The sequence below is a fragment of the Acomys minous genome (genome assembly GCF_964271855.1).
Source record: "Acomys minous genome assembly, chromosome: 7".
NCBI classification, from domain to species: Eukaryota; Metazoa; Chordata; class Mammalia; order Rodentia; family Muridae; genus Acomys; species Acomys minous.
This window is the reverse complement of record NC_140488.1, coordinates 51,075,378-51,091,684: the sequence shown is the minus strand read 5'-3', so window position 1 is coordinate 51,091,684 and position 16,307 is coordinate 51,075,378. Positions and strand designations below refer to the sequence as shown.

Below are 16,307 nucleotides of genomic sequence, written 5' to 3'. Positions count from 1 at the left end.
TCTCCAGGTCCATACATTAAAATATCTTTTAATTCTAGATCTGGGAATATAATTCAATAGGAGAACACTTGCCTGGCATATGTGAGGTCCTAAACTCAATTCCCAGCACTAGCAAAAATCCAATAAAATAATTCCTTCTTGTTTTAAAAATAAATGAAACTTCTACGAATATGAGTGTGTGTGTGTGTGTATGGGTGTGTGTGTGTGTGTGTGTGTGTGTGTGTGTGTGTGTGTGTGTGTATGGACATACACCTTGCCTTCTCTTGTGTTAACTATCTATGAAACACCTGAATCACACAGTAGGTATACAGTGACCTTTTAAAAGACTACACTTTTCCAGAGCAGGTAACTGTGGCATATTTCTCCACAGAAGTGAATGGGTATTCCTGTTGTTCTGCATCCAGAACTTGGTACAGTCAAGCTTTTGAAATAATAGCCACCCTGGTTGACACATGGTGTCTCATTGTTATTTTATTTGTAGTCTAGTGATTGATAATGTTGAACATCATTATTTGACATCTGTATAGTATCTTTAATGAAATATCTGTTCAGATCTTTTGCTCCTTTTCTATGGGATTGTAGCAATGTTTTCAAAGTTCTTTTTCTTTAATTTTTAAACTTAACATGGCCATAATATAATCTTTTAAAACAATTAAAATGCAGGAGTTTAAGTCACATGGATGTGTATTAAGATCTTGGTAGTTCACATGCCCATTAGCAATGATTGAACAAATAAGATTAGGTTGCTGGAGGACTTAACTTTCTAATCTTTGCTTTTCCTACATAGCTCAAAATGGCCTCAAAATGGAAGCTCACAACCATCTGTAACTCTAATCCTAGGGGATCCAATATCCTCTGCTGGCCTCTGCAGGAACAAGGAATGCATGTGGTATAATACATACAAGCAGACAAAACATCCATACACATAAGAGTAAAACGGTGCTTGCCAAAAGAAGAGAGAATGGGAGGGCACTAAGTTATAGATCAGTGTAAGACGTTTTAACGCTCAGCTCTCCATTTATATGACTATACAAGATAATATGTACTATATCTTTAAAGAAAATAAGAAATTGTTTTGAATGTTTTTACCAGAAGAGGTGAGAATTATGAAAAGTATCACTACTTACTTTAAGTATTAAATGATGTATGCATTTACTGAAATATCACATGTTATCCCATAAGTATATACATTTTTTTTGTGTGTATCAGTTAAAACTTTTAAATCTTGGGTTGAAATTTTAGCTCAGTGGTAGAGCACTTGCCTAGCAGCATAAGGCCCTGGGTTTGGTCTTTAGCTCCAAAATAAAACTTTAAAACCTTTTAAAAATTAATTTAAAACAAGCTGTGTGATACAAAAGGATACTTCACTCAAAGAGGGTGTCTATATATGATGGTGCGTCCACAAATTTGCATCACATAACAATGTCACCACCATCTTAGTTTGCATAAATATATTTTATCTGTTTGCACAAGCGAAATGTAGACTTGATAAAGTGCAGGAGCTCAAAAACAAGATGATAAAACAAAAATTGATTTAAAAAACAATTGAAGAAAATAAATACTAAATCTAAACAAAATAATTCTTTCATACCATTAAATTAAAGTCAGCAAGCAGAGAGGAAGGGACAGAAGGGAGATGAAGAAAGAAAAGAGAATGGCCCAAACCCAAATAGCATGAAGAGAAAGAATAAGTTGGGCTCTTCATGTCTAATTGCTTCCATCTTTCTCTTTTGCTTTTGCATCTTATAGCTTTCAAAACATTACAGAAATAGAGGATTATGGACTCCAATAGTCCTGAGGTGTACCCCTAACCAGCAGAACAGGAAAAAAGTTTAAGGACATGGTACAGAAAAAAAATTCCAACAATGAAGAAAAATATGATCAAGGGTATAATATATATCAAAAAAGGTCAGAATAATCATCATTGACTTATATTCTTTAATTATTACTATTAAAAATTCCAGTAAATCCAACTATATCAACACCAGTTCTCATACCCATGCACACCAATGTACACACACACACACACACACACACACACACACACACACACAAAATTACCTACAAGGGTAAAAAGGTCAAGCTGACCTCTTTCATAGTTAGATTCAAAGACAAGATAACAGAGCAACATCTACAATAGTCCAAAAGAAAGGAAACATGACTCAAGTCTGTAAGACTGAGATAAGATGCTATGGACATGCAAAGATAGTTAACAGGCATTCTAAACATGAAATAATGCAATAAACACCACAGACCCTTCTTGAAGGAACTTCCCAATGATGAAACCTAGACAATCAAGAAATAAAGCCAAAATAAAGAATTCAAGAGTAGCAAACAATACATATAAATATGAAACTAAAACTAACCGAGTTCTTAAAGTCCGTTGATTTATGATTGCATAACAGAAAGAAAGTATCACAAAGCCTGAAAATTAATTTTAAGATCAAACACAGAGAATACAAGAAAAGAATAGGAAGGTGTGGAGAAAAGCAATATGGGACTGGGGAGAAGAAGCAGCTCCACTGTTAAGGATGCATATTGCTCTGGCAGAGGACCCAAGTTCGGTTCCCAGAACCCATGTCAGGTGGCTCAAACCTGCCTCTGAGTCCAACTCCAGGGTATCTAACAAACTTGTGGTCTCTGTAGGCACCTGCACACATGTGCACATACCTGCAAACAGACACATAAGTTTTTAAGTAAATAAATCTGTGTTAAGAGCTAATAGCCTTTTCCACACCAGAGTGAGGCATAAGAACAAAGTAAATTTGCCAAAATGTTGATATTTTCATAGGGCTAATGGGATCGATCTTCTTCTTCTTCTTCTTCTTCTTCTTCTTCTTCTTCTTCTTCTTCTTCTTCTTCTTCTTCTTCTTCTTCTGTTTATCTGTGCTTTCCAATTTCCTCCTAACAATGCCTACTATTTTAGAAAATGAAGTAAAAGCAATGGAAGGATTAAACAATACCAATTCTCTGGCTCTCACCTGGGTTCCTTCTGCTGTTCCTGAATGATCTTTCTTCCGGGCCAGACATCACCCATCTGAGGCTGCTGAAGAAGGGACTGTCCCACTAGCTCTCTTTTATTCGCTTCAAAACAAAGGCATGACAGGGTAATAATAATGAGGGCAAGGAAGAAAACAACGTTCAAAGCATCTCCCCACAAACACACACTTGCAGATGGGACAGATACAACCTTATAGAGTCCCACAAACCAGCTGAGTCCCTGCAGTTAAGTCACCACCGACAGAACATAGCTGGATTCCAGAGCAGCCTAGCTATCCCTGAGGCTACATCCCTCAAACAACCTCTAGCTAGGAACAATACCTGCAGGTTTACGGCGCAGGGACATCTTAATTATCTCACTGCCTGTTCGGTAAGCAAAGCGGTTTACTTTCTGGTCATAAAACCAATCTCCAGTTGCTTTCTTCAGCTCTCTAGGGGAAAAATAAGAAAAGAAAATGTCAGATGCATTGTGCTGGCTGATTTTGTGTGTCAATTTGACACAAGCTAGAGCCATCGGAAAGGAGGGGGCTTCAATTGAGGAAATGTCTCCATGAAATCCAGCTGTAGGACATTTTCTCAATTAGTGATCTGTCGGGAGCCCTTTGTAAAGGCCCTTTGTCCATATGCATTGCTCTCCTGTTCTCTGTTCCAGCATAAGAATCACATAGATTGCTAAGACTGTGATTAAGCAAGATGTTCTGCCAAGTGTATACACTCAAGGTCTTCAGACTATCAGAAAAAGTACACTGTGGCCTCAAGGCCGAGAGTCGGTTGAGATTACACCACCTTTCCTGTGAGAATGTCTGCATTATCTCCTGAGAGTGACCTTCTGCTTTGATTCCCCATGCCTGAGATGTGTATAATTTGAACTGGTGAATAAAGCTGAGATGTCATGTGGTACTGACTGCAGGCCCTTGCAAGTCTATCCTGTGTTTCCGACTATTTCTTGCCTCCGTTTCTTATTTCTGATCTCCTATTTCTCAGCCTTACTCTCTGATCTAGGGCCTGTTCGATATTGTCCAGAGCGGGCTCTGGCAGTGATCAATGAGGGAGGGCCTAGTGCATTGTGGGTGGTGCCATCCATGGGCTGGTGGTCCTGGGTTCTATAAGAAAGCTGACTGAGCAAGCCATGTGAAACAAACCGGTAAGCAGCATCCCTCCATGGCCTCTGCATCAGCTCCTGCCTCCAGGTTCCTGCCCTGTTTGAGTTCCTGTCCTGACTTCTTTCAATAATAAACAGCAATATAGAAGTATAAGCCAAACAAACCTTTTCCTCCTCAATTTAGTTTTTGATCATGGTGTTTTGTCACAGCAATAGAAACCCTAACTGAGACATGTACAAATAATGACTCTTGCCATTCAACTAACAAGGTTGATGAGAAAAATTCACAGGACAGCCCGACTCATTTCCCCTCTTTACTATGCCATTAAGTGACACTCACATTTCCTTGGCGCACACCTTGCACCTCCAGGAACCATTGCTTTCCAGAATGCGGCACTCTCGGCACACTAAATGATTACAACCCACACAAGTGTTGCTCTTGGGAATCAAGCGGCCCAGGCCCTCCTGGCACCTGGCACAGGTCCGATCACTGTAGTGTTGGCTGCCTCTTTTGGCACCTTTCCTTTTTATCTCCAGTAGCTCGTTCTTCAGTCGCCTGCCAAGGCCCAAAAGAGAAGCACGAGTAGATTCAGGGGCTACATAAGTTGAGGTGATGACAGGAAGGCTACTGGGTTCTGCAAGAGCAAAAACTAAGATCCCAACTAGACCACTAAGCTTTAAAATCATAAAAACTCTGACGGTGAGTAAATAAGCAACTGCAAAGCTTGGGTATCCTTGGTTAAAAACCTGGAAGTGCATATTACTTCTGGGACTCTTACCTAATCCTTTTCTCATCTGCTTTTCTGAGTTCTTCGTCTCTCTGCAGAACACCGAGGATCAAATCTCTTTCCATCTCGGACAGAAAAGAGAGGTCTAGTATCTCCGACATGATGTCTTTAGTCTTCTACTCTTCTTGCTTTAAGGCAACCTGGCAAGGCGAATGACCAGAGTTGTCTAAAATAAAAGAGCAACTGATGGTGAAGATGATTAAATCTAAAATCACTACAGAGCCCTAGAGCCTTGCTCCAGGCTACCTTCACTTTCAGTCAAGCTAAAGAGGAAAAGTAAAAGAATCTGCTATTCACTATTTCTACTTTTCACACTTGAACCATGGCCTACAGTGAGTTTTCAAGAAATCACTCATGACTCTGGGAAGTGGCTGGGTCATTTAGAATAACCGTCTTAGTCAGGAAAGATCACAGTACAGCTGAGTCAAACTCTCCCTCCATGAAGGAGGTCCTCAATCATCCAACTTTTATTATTTCAAGGGTTCTTTACTCCCAATTCTATTAATTCTATTAACCCAAACAAGCAGGCAGGTAGTCTCTTTATTGAAGGGGGCTACCAGTTTAGGCTTAATTCTCCATTCCTGACTGGCTCCAATGTTCCTAGAATTTAGTCAGCTTCCTAATAATGCTTCAATAGACTCTACCACCCCCGCTATTTCCCAAATAGCTTTCACTGGCCCTGCACTTGAAAGCAGTTTCTCCCATTTCATGAACATTTGTTGAGCACCACACTGTGGAGTATTTTGCAAAGCACTGGAGATAAAGAGATAAGTAAACCATGGTCCCTGCATTTCAGAAATTTACAGACATGAACACAGTACTTGTGCTACATGCTATCAAGGAATTGTAAGTCAAAGCTATGGAAACTTACAGAAATATCTAATTCTGTCTTACATAGACAGGGGATTGGGTAGAGGAAGAAAGAGACAAACAAATATAATGCTATTTACATGTAAGAATTTTTACAGAGAAAGTCGATGTTTTGCCTTATTGAAATAACTGATTTTAATGTGTGTGTGTGTGTGTGTGTGTGTGTGTGTGTGTGTGTGTGTGTGTGTGTGTGTGTGAACACATGCATGCAGATACAAGGGAAACCAGAAGAGGGCCTCGGATCTCATAGAGGTGGAGTTATAGGCAGTTGTAAGCCACTCCACACGGGTGTTGAAAACATAACTGTGTAAGAGTAATATGTATTATTATTCAGTGAGCCATCTCTCTAGCCCTATGAGCATTTTTGTTGATAAAGGAGAATGAGAGGAAACATGGGTTGGAGCCAGCTTATATGCCTCTTAAATATTCTTGACAATGAAGAAGTTTATAAGTCATTACATTCACAGTAGAAATCCATCAAGCATCTTTGGTAATGCTTTTTGTTAGAACATGATATGCTCATGGCTCTCAACAGAGAGAGAGAGAGAGAGAGAGAGAGAGAGAGAGAGAGAGAGAGAGAGAGAGAGACAGAGAGAGACAGAGAGAGACAGAGACAGAGAGACAGAGAGAGACAGAGAGAGAGAGAGAGAGAGACAGAGAGACAGAGAGACAGAGAGACAGAGAGAGAGAGAGAGAGAGAGAGAGAGAGAGAGAGAGAGAGAGAGCGCTATCCTAGCACGCATAAAGACCTGAGTTCAAGCCTACCAGTTTATCAACAAAGTATGGTGGCTTACACCTATAACCCCAACATTCTGGAGGCACAGATGGGAAGAACAGAACATTCAGGGTGTTCTTTGGTACATAGGAAGTTTGAGGCCAGCCTAGTTTACATGAGAGCCTGTTTCAAAACACTGAAACCAAAATAATTAGTAAATGTATAAACAAGTTGAGCAACAAAAGAAACTTGATTTAAATGTCACATAAAAACTATATGTCCAACTATAAGTATTCTTTTCAAGCATACTTGGAATATTTACCCCAAGAAATGATCATGTACTAGACTGTTATATAACTCTCAATAAATTTTTAAAAATGTATTTTTCATACAAACCACAAGCTTTGACTGCAAGGAAATTAAATAAGAAGTTAATTTTAAAAGATAATTCTAATCTCAGTACTGTCTGAACATTTACAAGATACTTCTAATTAACTCATAGGTCAAAGAAGAACTCATAACGGACTAAGCATGTCATTAATATCTGAGCAAATAAACATGCCTTTTGCCTCACCTCTGCCACAATGGCTGTCTGAATACTATGGGGTACAATATTCTCTGGAAATTGAAAAAGTAATGTATTGGATAAAAAGTAATGATTTCCTATGCAATGAATTAGATTTATATCATTTTAAGGCAAATGATAATATCACATTTTAAAAACCAGAGTAACGAAAAACAATAGAGCCATAAACATAGTCAGAAAGACAGACAAACACAACGTTATATAAAAAGCTGCAGCCATTCAGATACTCTCAATTTATGGACTTAGACCCTCATAATAGTGACATCAAAGCCTAAGAGGACTTGCTATGCCACTTCACTTCCTTTCTGTTATAAGTGTATACTGAAAAGGGCCAAGTCATAGCTAAGATCACTTGTCAAAACTTGGGCTCTAGTGGACCATTTGTTTGTTCTGTGTAGTTATGTAGTGTCAGTTTTCATTGATTTAGCATTTGGTAGGGCCTAGGCCCAGAACCAGATATTCTAGAATAGGCAACTTCTTTAGTAAGGAATTGCATGTATTTATTGCTGAAGGTGAGGATAGTATTCCATGCAAATACCAAAGAAAGGGAAGAAACTAAATTTCAGGACAGGAAGTTGACATATGTTTCAATTAATAATAGTTCTAGCAGAAAAAAATTAAGAAATATATGGCAAGCTGAACAATAAGTTTGATTTAGTAGACATATTTACAATTCTACATAATCTGCACTCTGATCCTATAGATTAATAAGTAATAATTTAACCAAGCATAGAGGATCACACCTGTAATCCCAGCACTCAGGGAGGCAGAGGCACATTGATCTCTGTGAGTTCAAGGCCAGCTTGATCTACAAAGTGAGTCCAGGACAGCTAAGGCTACACAGAGAGACCCTTTCTCAAAAAAATAAATAAATAAAAGAAATAATAATATATGAACCATAATGCTAACTGCTAACTCCAACAAAGCTGGATTTTACAAAGGGAAGAAAGGGGCTGTCTTTTCCATTTTTTGTAATTCTTCTCATATATTCTCATATATTACATACCAACCACAGTTTCCCCTCCCTCCTCTCTTCTCAGTCCCCTTCCCCAACATCCTTTCTTGCCCTAAATCTACTCCACCTCCATTTTCCTTCAGGAAAGAGCAGGCCTCCCAGGGATACCAACCAAACATGGCATAACAAGTTACAATAAGATTAAATATAAATCCTCATATGAAGGAGCTATCTTAAAGTATCTTAAATTCTAAAGATAGTTTTTTAAATGAAAAAAAGAAAGCATGAAAATACTGGTGTTGGACAGTGTTGGATGCAAACTCTGGTTCTATTTATTAGCTATCTGACCTTTGGAAATACTCTAGAAAGTCATTCAGATATATACATCTCCTTAAATAGTACTCAGATTAAAAATCAATACTGGTGTTCTAAAGATGAAAAGTGATGCAAATTAGAAAACACAATAGATTTGATTACGTGTTACAACTGTTAAACACACCAATCCCCCCCCCAATCTCTCTCAAACATGGAGTGTATTTATAAATGTGAAGATGGCAATATTCAAACTACAAACTTCTGCCACATGTGACGTCCTTAAAAGAAATTCTTGGGTATGGACTCACACACCCAGAGGTTTAGAACAGTACCTGACACAAAGTATGATTTCAATGTCATCACTGAGAAATCTATTTGTATTTATGCATTTAGATTTAGATCCACAAAAACTGAAATGTGGTAATGGAGCTGAGAGAAGAAAAAAAAGTTGTTTTTCTGATGCAGTGTGGTTCTGGACTTAAGTTCTACAACTATGGAGCCAGGATGAATTAGAATCTCAACTCTATCATTTACTATGTGACTCTGGGTAAACTGCTAAACCTCATTAGTGCCTTCTTTATTTACAAAATAAATTTATACATCTGTAACTGAATTTACACATCTGAGTTTTTTTGTAAATGTTAAATAGGTTTTAGTTTTATTTCTTTTAGTGTTGAAGATAGTTTAATATAGAGTAAGGAGATGCTTCTTTATTTATTTTTAACTTATATATTCATTTTACATCCCAATCATAGCTCCCTCCCTCCTCTCCTCCTTGTCCCTCCCTCCCACCTTCTTTCACCTATCCCCCTCCCCTTCTCAGAAAAAGGGAGCTCCCCCAAACTCCCCCACCACTAACGCACCCCAGCACATCAAGTCACATCAGCACTGAGCTCCTCCTCATCCACTGAGGCCAGGCAAGGCATCCCAGTTAGGGCAAAGTGATGGAAAGCAAGCAACAGAGCTCATGTCATAGACAGCAACTGCTCAGCTTACTAGGGGACACACATGAAGATCAAGCTGCCTACCAGTTAAATATGTGTAGGGGACCTAGGCCCAGTCCATGCATGCTCTTTGGTTGGTGCTTCCATATGTGTGAGCCCCCATGGGTCTAGGTTACTTGACTCTGCTGGTCTTCTTGCAGCGTTCTTGTATTAAATAAGTTTTAAAACACACAAATGCTTCAAGTTACATGGACACAGTGATGTTGTGCATTAGCTTTTTAAAAAGCTTCGCTAATTATAATAACTACTGTACCACTGAGCTACCCAACTCATATATCACCACTTTATATATGTGAATTCATATTTTGAGATTCTACTACATCTTGGAACATGTTCATTTTCTTTTAAAGAATATGGGTTGATCATGAACTAGACTCTAGCTAGACTGTATGTGATGCTTTAACCCTTCTTTAACTAGGAAATTACATTGATAGCCTCAGATATAACAGAAGAATTTCTGAAAACCCAACTCATGTTCAAGGATTAAAAGGCTACAGTAATATTAAATATTTTTCTAGACTTACAAATGTTAATTATATAATGATTTTGCAGGTGAACTCTAATGGATTAACAGCCATTTCCCACCAAAGGATAATGAACAATTTTGATAAAAATTAATATCTTACTAAGCATAAAGGAGGGAACTAGATTTGTTCAAAGGATGTTAGTTTATCCATGAAGCCCTTAATTAAGTTACTCTTGCTAAGCCAATGTTTTTATCATATACATAGACACTGACTTGGTTTTATTTTAATTTATTATAACTTATTCAGATTACATTCCTATTGTTATCCCCTCACTTGTATCTTCCTGTTCTCCCCTCCCTCCCCCTTCCCCCTCATTCCACTCTCCTAGGTCTGTGACAGAAAGGGACCTCCTCCCCCACCATATGAGCACAGCCTATCAGGTCTCATACTGGTAGCCTGCTTCCCCTTCCCCTGAGTGCCACCAGGCCTCCCCACTAAGGGGAAGTAGTCAAATAGGGGGTACTAGACTTCATTAGACACTGATTTCTTAGGTGATATTTACCTTACCAGATGCCAGATTCTTTATGCATTTGGACATAGTTATTTAGAGGCTATTTGGTTATGTCAAACAAGTAATGTGATAGTGCCTACATGTTTGAAAGATGACAACTGAAACTGAGCTGGGTCATAATCACTGAGAGTTAGCAAATGCCACACCTACTGACATTCAAGACGAAGTAACAAAGAATGTATATTTTCCCATATAATAAATTGGGGAAATACACCAAACAATGGTATTCAAGACACTGAATATGAAGCGATGCAAGGTTGTGATCTCTATGATGTGGGAGATAAGTGGGGTGAGACTTTTTTTATTTTTATAGCTTTACCATCTTGAGAGAGTTTTCAGGCCAAAGCACATAGGAGGACATCAGTGAGGGCTTGCTAAGCTTCCCAGATTGAGAAGGCTGGGAAATTGAATAAACCTTAGGTGACCAGAGTTCTCAAGACAGAGTATGTGATAGAACAGCATAAAGTCAACCACTCAAACACCTACACATGGCCTCCCTCAAATATTTCTTTTTTTCTTTTTTTTAATTAATTTATTCTTGTTACATCTCAATGGTTATCCCATCCCTTGTATCCTCCCATTCTTCCTTCCCTCCCATTTTCCCCTTATTCCCCTCCCCTATGACTGTGACTGAGGGGGACCTCCTCCCCCTGTATATGATCCTAGGGTATCAAGTCTCTTCTTGGTAACCTGCTGTCCTTCCTCTGAGTGCCACCAGGTCTCCCCCTCCAGGGGACATGGTCAAATATGAGGCACCAGAGTACGTGTGAAAGTCATACCCCACTCTCCACTCAACTGTGGAGAATGTTCTGACCATTGGCTAGATCTGGGTAGGGGTTTAAAGTTTACCGCCTGTATTGTCCTTGGCTGGTGCCTTAGTTTGAGCGGGACCCCTGGGCCCAAATCTGCCTATCATAATGTTCTACTTGTAGGTTTCTAGGACCCTCTGGATCCTTCTACTTTGCTATTCTCCCATGCTTCTCTCATCTAAATATTTAGCAAAGGACCAACTTGTACAAATATGATGGAATTGTCTAGGCCAGCGAAAAGGCCATCTGAAAGGGGTAAAAAGCAGTGTGCCTATCATTCAAATAAAATCAGAAAGTGTCTATTTTCATAGCCAGACTGTAAAACCTCATGGTCATGGACCACTGGTTCCAGAAATGACTTATTATTTCAGTAGTGGGAAACAATTAGGCCTGCATTAAGAACTGCTCTGATCCTGCCTACCAAACCTAACCAGAAAAACTTGAAGGGCTATATCTACTTTCAAGTAACTCAAGTGCTTCCAGACAGCTTAAGTGAATCCCACAACAGAGCTCAAGAATGTTTATGATATAAAAATATACAACACTAATAAAGTAAGGTTCATCATATCTAGTACCCATTCAAAGTTAGCAGGCCTGTCAAGAATCAAGAAAATTCCATTTATAATATGGGACAAGATTATTAAAAATGTTCAGCAAATTTCTTTATTAGAATTAACAAAGTCACTAAGAATAGTTACTATGGCTGCTTTCCGTGTGTTTGAAAGTTTACATGGGAATATGGAAGTTGTAAAATAATAGACTGAAGTCAAAATTTGAAAGATAAAACTATAGAGCTGGAGATCAAACATACACAACATGACAACAACAACAGATTTGACATTGTAGTTAAAAGATGATTAGTATGAAGATTCAATAATATACAAAATGATACACAGCAAGAAAAATATGAAAGAAAAGAAATTTAATGAGTGGCAGGACAATTCCACCATTTCTGGTACACATGTAAACACTCTAGAGTAATCAATGAAAGTGGGAATACCAAAAAAGAAAAAGAAAAAAGAAAGAAAGAAAAATCAGAAAGAGTGAACTAAATTTGAAAAATACTCTGAATTCACAGAGTTCAGTGAACTTCAAGCATAATATATAAGGAAAGTTGTGGCATGTAGCATACCATAGTCAAATCACTTAAAAGCAGAAATAATAAGAAAAGTTAGAGTGGGAGACATAGGTGCATTGCATGCTGATACACAGAGATTATGATGAATGTACATTAATTAGGAAAAAAGTGGAATAATATCTATAAAAATATTAAAAGGAAAAATACAATTATTAAAAATATATAACACACTATGAATGTAACATATATATAATTCCTGATTGTTTTATGGTTCTTATTGCTGTAGTTAGTTTGTTACATATATGTGTGTGTGTGTGTGTGTGTGTGTGTGTGTGTGTGAGTGTGTGTGTAATAATATAAATGTATATGTAAAAATATTTAATAAAAATATAATAAATAATAAGTAAATAATAAGTATACTTTAAAAATATACAACACAAGAAATACTACTCAAAAACAGTTGAGGGACTTGAAGGATGGTTCCGTTGTTAAGGAGAGCTTAGCTTACTGTTCTTACAGAGGACTGGATTTTGTTTTGGGGGGGTGTTTTTCTGCAGGGGGGGGCTCGAGACAGGGATCCCCTGTGTAGCCCTGGCTGTCCTGGACTCACTTTGTAGACAAGGCTTTCCCTGAACTCACAGAGATCCACCAGCTTCTGCCTCCCAGAATGGAAGACTAGATTTTAATTTCTAGATCCCTGTCAGTGGATCACAACTGAGTGAATTTCCGGCTCCAGGGGATCCAATGCCTTTGACATCATCAACCATGAACATTCATGAGGCACATACCCTACCTACTCAAACACCCACATAATTAAAAACAAAAATCAGTCTTTTCTAAAAGTAAGGGATTAATGAAAAACTTTTTTAAACATGCAAAAGTTGAAAGACTCAGGGGCTGGAGAGATGGTTTAGAGGTTAAGAGCACCAGCTGCTCTTCCAGAGGACTTAGGTTGGCTTCTCAGCACCCATATACCGGCTCACACCATTCATAATTACAGGCTCTCTTCTGGCCTCTAGAGCACTGCACACATATGATGCATAGACATACATGCAGATAAAAACACACACATAAAAATAAAAACTATTTTTTAAATGACAGAAAACAAGGATTAGAGCAGAGTACAAAAAATTTGGAAGTACCTCACTCCATTTTGTGCTACTATGACAGAACACGACAGACTGAATAAATTTATAAAGAAAGATATATTTTTCTCATAGTTCTGGAGCTGGAAACTTTAAGGGATAGTGTCTAGGTTTTTTAATTTAGTGGCTTAAGATATTATTTCATTTTATAAATTATTTTATTTAGTAAGTTTATTTTCGTGGCAATAAGAAAGGAACCCAGGGCCTCACACATACTGAGTCACATCCCCAACCCTTATTTATACTTTTTTGTTTTGAGACAGGGTTTCTCTGTGTAGCCTTAGATGGCCTCGACTCACTTTCTAGACCAGGCTGGCCTTGAATTCACAGAGATCCGTCTGCCTATGCCTCCTAAATGCTGGGATTAAAGGTGTGCACCACCACACCCAGCTTTGTTTATACCATTTAATGAAGGATTTTCAAGATGATGAGCTTCATTATATTGTCATAAACATATGTGTCAGCTAGCTTTCTGCCAATTTGATAGAAGCTAGAGTTATTTTGGAAGAAGTAACCTCAATTGAGAAAAGCCCCCCCCCTTCCCCGCGCCATTAGACTGGCCTGTGGGCAAGCCTGTGGTGTATTTTCTTGATTGATGATTGATGTGAGAAGACACAGCTCTTTCTGGGCAGTTCCATGCCTGGATTGGTGGTCCTGGGTTCTATGTAAAGTAGGCTGAGCAAGCCAGTAAGCAGCATTCCCTCTGGCCTATGTATCAGGTCCTGCCATGCTTGAGTTCCTGCCCTGCCTTCTTTCATGATAGACAGTAACTTTATAGGATAAGCGAAACCCTTTTCAGAGCAATAGAAAGCAACAATGTACATAACATATTTTGTTCATATTCACTGCACATTGTTCTCTTTTGCCCCCTCCCCACATATACATACTGATACCCTTCCTAATCCATAACAGCTGCCCTTATGTACTTACATGTTTTTAAAATCTGAATATGAAAAAACGCCACATTTGAAGTTTCAATCTGACTCATTTCACATCACACATCTTAGAAGGTCCTTTTTGCTCTATAAACCCATGGCAGAAAGTTTGGAAAGACAACAAAGGTACATGCATGAAAGAAAAAGCAAGGAGGGATATGGAAAGAAAGATCTCAACTACTATTATAATGAACTCACTCCCACAATAATGTCTGGTTAATGGTTTCATGTAGATTATTATTATATGTCAATTATATCTTATAACATTATTCTTAATTTTTAAGAATATATACACACACACACACACACACATATATATATAAACTTCATTTATGTTATTGTGGATTTTACCATCACAAAATAGGTACAGTATCTCAAAAGTTTTAAAATAATTAACACATTAACATATTTTATTCCAAGTCTTTAAAAAATTAGAACAATATGAACTAGGTTTAACATATTTCTTTATATAATTTACAGCTTTTCACCACATTTGTACAATTTGTAATTGGTCTATAATTATATCATTTCCCCTCCCTCCCATGCTCCCCTAAATAAAGACTTTCAAGAAGTCTTTAAAATTTGTGTGTGATCAGCACACAACATGATCAGAGCATAGAAGGTGAAATAATAACAAAATATTTTAAGCAATGAATATGTGGAATTGTGAGCACTATTATTTAGTTAGTAATACAACAAGGCACTTCTTTCATTTGTAGATGAATATATTTTGTAAAAAATCAACTATAAAATGAGCATGGGTTAGAATTATCGTCAAGAAACCATATCATAAACCAAATTTTTGCTTAAAATCACTGCTCTTGGATCTGATAAGATGGCTCACTAGGTAAAGGCACCTATCTCACAAGCCTGATGACGTGAGTTTAACCCCCAGAGCTCATGTAAAAATCCAGATGCTATGATACATATCTGCCACTCCAATGGCAAGATGGCAGGTAGAGACTAGGGAATTGCTCAGAAGTCTAAATATAGAGCTAGCCTGGAGTAGGCAGTGTGTAGCACAACAGAAATACCAAAAAGGAGACAAGGTAGACAGAGATAACGAACTCCCAAAGGTTGCCCTACATGCGCTGCTTCCATGCCCACAATCACATACACTTTTCTCCCTCTGTCTCTCCTTTCCCCTCCTCCCCTCCCGTCATCCTAATATAGTAAAAGCATTTAATATCACTGCTCTCATCACATTCAGTACAAATGGAATCACTTTTAATAGCTGCTAAAGCCTTTTTCAAATATATTTTATTAATTTATTCATATTACATCTCAATTGTTATCCCATCCCTTGTATCCTCCCATTCCTCCCTCCCTCCAATTTTCCCCTTACTCCCTTCCCCTATGACTATGACTGAGGGGGACCTTCTCCCCGTGTATATGCTCATAGGGTATCAAGTCTTTTCTTGGTAGCCTGCTATCCTTCCTCTGAGTGCCACCAGGCCTCCCCATCCAGGGGACATGGTCAAACATGGGGCACTAGAGTTCTTGTGAAAGTCAGATCCCAACTCTCCACTCAACTGTGAAGAACGACTTGTCCATTGGCTAGATCTGGGCAGGGGTTCAAAGTTTACTGCACATATTGTCCTTGCCTGGTGCCATAGTTTGCGCAGACCCCTGGGCCCAGATCCACCCATCATAATGTTCTTCTTGTAGGTTTCTAGGACCCTTTGGATCCTTCTATTTCCCCATTCTCCCATGCTTCTCTCACCTAGAGTCCCAATAGGATGCCCTCCCCTCTGACCCACTTTCCTGGTGAGTGAAGACTTTCATGGGACATGCCCCTTGGGCTAGTGTCCAGATATAAGTGAGTATATACCATTTGACTCTTTCTGCTTCTGGGTGAGCTCACTCATTATGATCATTTCTAGTTCAATCCATTTGTCCACAAGTTTCGGGAATTCCTTGTTTTTAATAGCTGAGCTAAAGCCTTCTTTACAGTATTTATCTTTCAT

At 38.4% G+C, this 16,307-nt stretch overlaps 1 protein-coding gene across 3 annotated transcripts in view; it reads right to left on the bottom strand.

Annotated features, from left to right (window-relative positions):
• Positions 1 to 16,307, bottom strand: part of SYTL4 (synaptotagmin like 4) — a 54,300-nt gene that overhangs the window by 22,399 nt on the left and 15,594 nt on the right. For 2 of the 3 annotated variants that reach the window (XM_084789946.1, XM_084789948.1), the window contains exons 2-5: positions 4,882 to 5,056; positions 4,443 to 4,658; positions 3,322 to 3,431; positions 2,982 to 3,084 (exon numbers count right to left, since the gene is read on the bottom strand). In XM_084789946.1, coding sequence (XP_084646072.1) covers positions 2,982 to 3,084; positions 3,322 to 3,431; positions 4,443 to 4,658; positions 4,882 to 4,991 — 539 coding nt within the window. In that variant the 5' untranslated portion in view covers positions 4,992 to 5,056. The remainder of the gene's footprint in view (positions 1 to 2,981; positions 3,085 to 3,321; positions 3,432 to 4,442; positions 4,659 to 4,881; positions 5,057 to 16,307) is intronic. The other variant, XM_084789947.1, reaches the window with a different exon arrangement.